The sequence below is a fragment of the Blennius ocellaris genome (assembly GCF_963422515.1).
Source record: "Blennius ocellaris genome assembly, chromosome: 10".
NCBI lineage: Eukaryota > Metazoa > Chordata > Actinopteri > Blenniiformes > Blenniidae > Blennius > Blennius ocellaris.
In genome coordinates this window covers 13388879-13396025 of record NC_137659.1, presented here as the reverse complement: position 1 = coordinate 13396025, position 7147 = coordinate 13388879, and the positions used below count along the sequence as shown (strand labels likewise).

Genomic DNA, 7147 nt, shown 5'->3' with positions numbered 1-7147 from the left:
TATTCGCTTTCTGCCTGTGACAGACCACTCGCAGTTTGTCTGCATGAGGGTGGAGCTCTACGGTTGTGAATGGCTGGGTTAGTCACACCAGTTTTTTTCTTTCCTTTTTCTAAAATTTAAAACACAAGCACATAATTTAGCATCATGTGGTTTTTGTATAATCATAATATTATATTAGTAACTGGTCCTCATCTATCTTTTTTAATGAAAGAGTACCTGTAGGTGGGTTAGGGATTACCCTAATCCTTCTTTTTATTTAATAAAAAAAAAAATAACAATATCATCATTCTACCACATTAAATGAATGTTAAACCTCCTTCATCACTTCAATCTTTTTGAAATTATCTATTTACAACTTCAAACACAGCCAACACATTCATTTTGGCCCCATTTTGTTAAGTAGTTCATGCTGAATACATTTTTGTAAATCTATACAGGAAGCCAATCAATATTGTGACCTGTCTGTTTCAGATGGCCTCATGTCTTATAGCGTCCCAGAAGGTCACCAAATGATCTACAGAGGCCTGGATGTCTTCTTTAATGACTCCGTGTATGACGGAGTCTCTGCAGACAGGTCTGAATATGTCGCTATGCTTCAGAGATAACATGTGAATGTCCTCCTGTAAATATTGAAATCTTGCACTTAAGACCCGATTTCCCTTCTTCCACTTACAACAGCTGGTTTTAATTCACACATATCCTGGATTTCTGGTTGTAATTCATTCACCAATCCCTCCACCAGACTAACAAAGGGCCTTGGGCAGCTGTCAGATGGCACCTGGGGTCTGGATGATTTTCTCCACAGCCACATCTATGCCATGTGGCCTGGATACGACTATGTGGGATGGAGCAACAAGAGTTTCCCCAAAGGCTACGTGGAGATCTTCTTTGAGTTCGACCACGTCCGAAATTTCACCTCCATGAAAGTGAGTGCAACTGCTGAGCTGACACTACGCAGGAGGAGCTCTATATTTGTAAAATGTCCTTGAAATGTGAAACTCACATTTACTGTTCAATTATCCTATTTGCTTTGGATAAGTGCCATGGCCAGAGATCAGGGATGAAAGATTGAATGTTTTCCAGCCGCCGCAGTGAGATGGGTTTATTCATCACCACACATGCGGCTGCTGCACCTTTTAGTTCAGGTCTTCGGTGTTTTCAGCACCGTTAAACAGAAAACGCACAATGCACGTTCTTTGAACATGCAACATAATGGCAGGACATGTGTTTTAGACATGCAGTCATTCTGATACTGACTGGTGCCGTCCTCCCACAGGTTCACTGCAGTAACATGTTCAGCCGCGGCGTGAAGATGTTCAGACAGGTCACCTGCTTCTTCCGGTCAGGATCAGACTGGGACGCTGACCCAGTGACGTTCAGGCCTGCCGAAGATCGCGTGAGCCAAGCCTCCCGATTTGTGGCCGTGCCCCTCGGGGACCACACAGCCAGCACCATCAAATGCCGTTTCCACTTTTCTGACCTTTGGATGCTGTTCAGCGAGGTGGCATTTCAATCAGGTAACACGGACGTCAAGTGGAGGTGGCTCATTAGAGGCTTTTCCTTGTCAATGTCATGCTGCCTCCTCACTCGCTTTTATTGGTTTGTTGACAGGCTCAGCAGTATACAACACATCTCTGACCCCTCGCAAACATGGACACCCCAAAAACGCACTGCCAGGTTTGATCTCTCATGTGACTTCTTTGTTTTTTTTTTCATTTCAAAGCCGTTATTGCAGAGCAGGAAAGGGCTGGCAGCAGAGTGAATGATGGAAATTAAAATCATGAGCGGAATTGTGGTGCAAGAACATAAAGAATACTAAAGCTTTGCTCCACACAAAGAATTAGTCACATATTCTTGTTCTTTTTTTTTTTCTATTTCATCAGTGATTGTCATAGGTTTCACAGAGATGTTTGGGGATACTGTTTAATCCAGAAGGATGCCCTCTGTGAAAGGTGTTTTCTGGTTAAACACTGCCCCCTGCTGAAAGTATTATAAATTACTTCAAACGAATGAATGAATGAATGAATGAATGAATGAATGAATGAATGAATGAATGAATGAATGAATGAATGAATGAATGGCAGGTTTTCTGCCGTAGCAGCGATCAAACATGATTGTGTTGGTACCATAACAATGTTTTTGTTTTGGTTTTTTTTATCTAGTTTTAAATGATTAATTTTAATCTGGTTTGTTTTAGGAGACGATCCCACTCATAAAGTGGATGACAGCAATACAAGGATCTTGATTGGCTGCTTGGTGGCAATTATAGCCATCCTGTTTGTGATCATAGTCATCATCCTGTGGCGGCAGGTCTGGCAAAAAATGCTGGAGAAGGTATAAAAAGAACATTTATTTTTTTTTCTAGGATGAGTCAACATTCATTTTATTTCATGTCGAGATATTGATTTGGTTTCAGTCTCTGTTACTGTCACTTTCATGTGCGGAGCAGTTGTTATAAAGGAGCGCGAAACAGCTGATTAAATCTAGATTTTGCATAAACAGAGACACATGAAGAAATATAATGAGATTTACTTCAGCTCTCTGAAAAAGCAAGCATGAGGTGAAGGCAATAAAATCTGATTTCCTTCGATGATATTCTTGAGGTCTGCAAGAGCTGCATCAGCTTGTCATTAATGTGCTGGTTAGCTGCAGACTCAGTAGTAGCTGCAGTCAGGTGGAGATTTGTTTGATATCTCTATGTGTATGGCCAGGAAATAGTCTCATGATACATGTGTTGCATGAAACACACTATTGAAAGTTTGTTTGTTTGTTTGTTTGTTTGTTTCAAATTGCACCAACGATTTGCTACTACAACCTCCTGAATCATGTCATGTCGTGAATCTTGCTTCACAGCACATCTCACTTTCTGCTGTTTCTTGACTCAGGCGTCCCGTCGCATACTCGACGATGAGCTCACAGCTCGTCTCGCGGTCCAGACCCAGGCCTTCTCCTCCCACCATTCTTCTCTGTCCAGCGACTGTGGCTCGACCTCCAACTCCACGTATGAAAGGATCTTCCCCCTCTGTGCTGACTACCAGGAGCCCTCGCGCCTCATTAGGAAACTGCCTGAATTCGCTCAGTCCACTGAACATCTCGGTAAGGCGGCAAAAGGAAATCACCTGTGAAGTCAGTTGGAGCCACAATATCTTGTACCGCGTGTTTTATCTTCCACATCAGAACCGAGCACCTCGGGCAGAACCCCTGCAGTCAGCGGGTCAGACGGGGCTCCCCACTATGCAGAGGCCGATATCATCAGTCTGCAGGAGTCCTCAGACAATAGCACCTACTCCATCACAGCTGTCAACATGAATTTCTTTACCACCACTGATTCATCCATGAGAGAGTTTCCCAGACAAAAGCTAACCTTCAAGGAGAAACTGGGAGAGGGCCAGTTTGGAGAGGTATGTTCACCTTTTGCAGTTATTTGTTGGCATGGCTTCTGTGCTGGACTCTCTCTCTCTCTCTCTCTCTCTCTCTCTCTCTCTCTCTCTCTCTCTCTCTCTCTCTCTCTCTCTCTCTCTCTCTCTCTCTCTCTCTCTCTCTCTCTCTCTCTCTCTCTCTCTCTCTCTCTGCCAGCCATCATTATGTTACAGCGTTATGTTGTATAGCTGCCATTTATAAAATGCAGTGACAGAGGTCACTGCTGGGAGGACGCCGGAATGTGAAATGCAGTAACAGCATTACATACTGACAAAGGGCAAGCAGCAAGAAGTATTGAACAAGGGTAAACAGATGCCATCAAATGGCTCCAAGAGGATAAGGGGCCGGAAATGTACCTTTCTACACAGGTCCACTTGTGTGAGGCAGATGGCATGCAGGACTTTCTGGATGAAGATTTGTCCATAGAGGGAAATAATGAGTCGCCTCTCCTTGTTGCTGTTAAAACACTGCGGGAAGATGCTAACAAGAATGCAAGGTAAAGGTTAGCAGAGAGTAAATGTATAAAACCTTTGCCTTCAGGTCATTGTGGATTTTTGTAAATTACAAATCTCTATTTACTACAGGAACGACTTCCTAAAGGAGATTCGAATCATGTCCCGTCTGAGGGATCCCAACATTGTCCGCCTGCTGGCTGTGTGCGTGGACACCGACCCTCTGTGTATGATCACGGAGTACATGGAAAATGGAGATCTGAACCAGTTTCTGTGCAATCTGAGACTAAAAGAGGCAGCTGATGACAAGAAGACAGACCAAGAGGAAAAAGATGGAGAGAGCATTGTTAGGTTTGTATTAAATTGTGAAAATAAACAAAATAAATATTCCAACGTGACACTAAATTAACACCACGTAAAAGGACACCACTAATACTTTGTATTTTGCCTGTGCTTTCTGTGCTTTCAGTTACATCAGGCTGATCAGCATGGCAGTGCAAATCGCTTCTGGTATGAAGTACTTGTCCTCTCTCAACTTCGTCCACCGTGACCTGGCGACCCGCAACTGCTTGGTGGGAAGAAACTACACCATAAAGATTGCAGATTTTGGCATGAGTCGGAACCTGTACAGAGGAGACTACTATCGGATCCAGGGCCGGGCCGTCCTGCCCATTCGCTGGATGTCATGGGAGAGCATCCTGCTGGTGAGTCTTCCAAGAAAACAATTACTTGCCGAGTCCAGATGAGCCTCGCTTTGTTCCTCTTGAATCTAAAATTAGACTTTGTTTGATCAGTGCACTTCATGGCAAAACAAATCAAAAGTTGTTTATTGAGCAATAAATTCTTTCTCCACAGTCAGCAACTCTTTTTACGCTTATGATTTTTGCACTAAAGTTTATTTCATACATCTTAATTAGTTTCCATCACACAGCAATGTCAGTCATAAAAAGATGTTTTGATTAAACTGGTAACAGTTTTAACCTCCACGTATTTCTTTATATAATGAATTCTTCTTAGAAAGGCAGCTCCCTGACCCCCTATTTTATTCTGCTGCTGTGCTCCCCTTAACCTCTATAGTGCCTCCTCAAGGGGAGAACAGGCCCAAACTTTGAGAGCATCTCTACAAAATAAACTGCTACAAATCATAGCCTTTAAATATAGATTTTATTCAGAAATTTTCCCTTAAAATGTATCAGTTTAAACTGATTGAGTGAGTTATTTCCAACCAGAGATGAACATTACGAGCATTAATCCAGAAGTCCACTGAATGATGTATTTGGTTGCCTTTTGCCCCTCCAGGGTAAGTTCACGATGGCCAGCGACGTGTGGGCATTCGGGGTGACTCTGTGGGAAATCCTGACCCTGTGTAAGGAGCAGCCATACTCCCAGCTTTCTGATGAGCAGGTCATCGAAAACACGGGCGAGTTTTTCAGAGACCATGGCAAACAGGTGAGAGTCACACCGGTACAGGCTCCATCACAGAGACAGGCCTTATATACACTTACACCTTTGGGCAAACATTCAACAATATAATAACAGGCATGTGTTGTTTTCTTTTAAAGTGACAGTACTAACGTACGAATCCTGTGCGCTGATTTATTTGTCTTCTCAGGTTTACCTGCCAAAGCCTCGTTGTTGTCCTGAGAGGGTCTACAGTGAGCTCATGCTGAGCTGCTGGAGGAGAAATGCCAAGCAGAGGCCCAGCTTTCAGGAGATCCACATTCAGCTGATGGAGAGTCTGGCATAGCAGATGCCCTGTGTGATATCGGTGTGCCTCAAACTGTCTCGTTCACGTCACCCGGAGAGGAACGGAACTAAAATTAGTTGTGATTCAGAGGCTTAGTGATTAAAATATTTGCCATTTTGCCAATGTTAGCTTGTCACAGTGGTGTTATACATTACATAATGAAGTATGAAAGGATACATTCAAACAGACCCACATATTGTAGATACTATAATGCTGTTTAGCACTATTCAGAAGATTTATTCAAACCTCTATGTATTTATTGATTACTTTATATTTCGTATGCTGTCTATTTATAGAGAACCAAGGTAACCTTTAGTAATAAGTTAAGCATTTGTGAATATTTTTTAATAACTTCTTTCAAATGTATAAGTAATTTTTTATTGCACATTTATTGAATAATGACACTACTGTTGTTTTTTTTTATGTTTGTACTTTGTATTGTCATTTTAACAATGACGTCTTGATGACTGCTTCCTGGATGAGAATGGGTTTTACTATAAGCTCACTTATATAACTGATACATGCAGAAATAAATGTAGTTGCTAAGTAGCAAAGCAAATACTTTTAAGCACATGTCAGACCAAAGATCCTTAGAAATAAACAAAAAACAATATATGATTCAGATGGTTGCATTCTTTTTTGTCATTTTCTTCACCAAATGTACTGAGTGAATATTGTGGCCACAGACCTGGAGCCTGCCATTGAAGCGATATAATCAATATATTCATTGATATTTGACAAATATGCATAACAAGAACAGTATGATCTCTTTGTTGTTTTTTGCTTGTAGCAACACTACCCAAACCAGAGTTGGTATCTTTTCCCTCGATCTGTCTTTCTTATAGTTTTCTGTCTTTCTGTGCCTTAAGTCCAAACGGAAATGCAGGAAGCCACCAACTCTGAGTCTGGTTCTGCAAAGGTTTCTTCTTGCTAAAATTTAGTATTTCCTTTCCACCATCTCTAATGCTTGCTTATGTGAAATAATATAATAGGGCTTTTCTTTGTAAAGGAGGCTTGAGATGACCGTGTTGTATTTGGCACAATATAAACTGAATTGAATTAAAGGTGGTGCGTTGTCCATTACCATCAAATATGAGCGAATGTTACCACAAAGAGACACAAAGTATTAGATATATGATTGTTTTTGTTTTATAATCCAAAATTATTAATATTGGAAAAGACATTATTAAGTGATAGTGTGTAGAGTTTGTATGTTCTCCCTGTGTGCACGTGGGTTCCCTCCCAGAGTTCAAAAACTTGCATATGAGGTTAATTGGTGTCTCTAAATTGTACCTATCTGGGAGTGGGAATGTGTGTAGTTGCCCATAACCTTTAATCAAATGTTTTTTTTACTGTCATGTTAGGACTCCTGGACTATAATGAGTTGGAATCTCCTGGGTTAAAAGTATTAAAACTGACAACCCTGCTGCGCTTGTTTGATAGATAATTTCTTCATATGTTTGCCTGCTGGGAAAGTGGCTTTAATAATCACTGTGGGAGAGCGGATTTTTAATCGCTTTTCATCCCT

General features: G+C 41.5%; 1 protein-coding gene across 1 annotated transcript in view; it reads left to right on the top strand.

The window, feature by feature from the left end:
* Window positions 1–6652, top strand: part of LOC308135449 (discoidin domain-containing receptor 2-like) — a 10011-nt gene extending 3359 nt beyond the window's left edge. The window contains exons 5-17 of the mRNA XM_080503450.1: window positions 1–77; window positions 472–574; window positions 743–926; window positions 1277–1517; window positions 1612–1677; window positions 2198–2334; window positions 2886–3096; window positions 3178–3401; window positions 3789–3916; window positions 4005–4223; window positions 4342–4576; window positions 5172–5321; window positions 5485–6652. The exon at window positions 1–77 is cut by the window's left edge and continues 71 nt beyond it. Coding sequence (XP_080359576.1) covers window positions 1–77; window positions 472–574; window positions 743–926; window positions 1277–1517; window positions 1612–1677; window positions 2198–2334; window positions 2886–3096; window positions 3178–3401; window positions 3789–3916; window positions 4005–4223; window positions 4342–4576; window positions 5172–5321; window positions 5485–5619 — 2110 coding nt within the window. The 3' untranslated portion in view covers window positions 5620–6652. The remainder of the gene's footprint in view (window positions 78–471; window positions 575–742; window positions 927–1276; window positions 1518–1611; window positions 1678–2197; window positions 2335–2885; window positions 3097–3177; window positions 3402–3788; window positions 3917–4004; window positions 4224–4341; window positions 4577–5171; window positions 5322–5484) is intronic.
* Window positions 6653–7147: the final 495 nt, after the last annotated feature.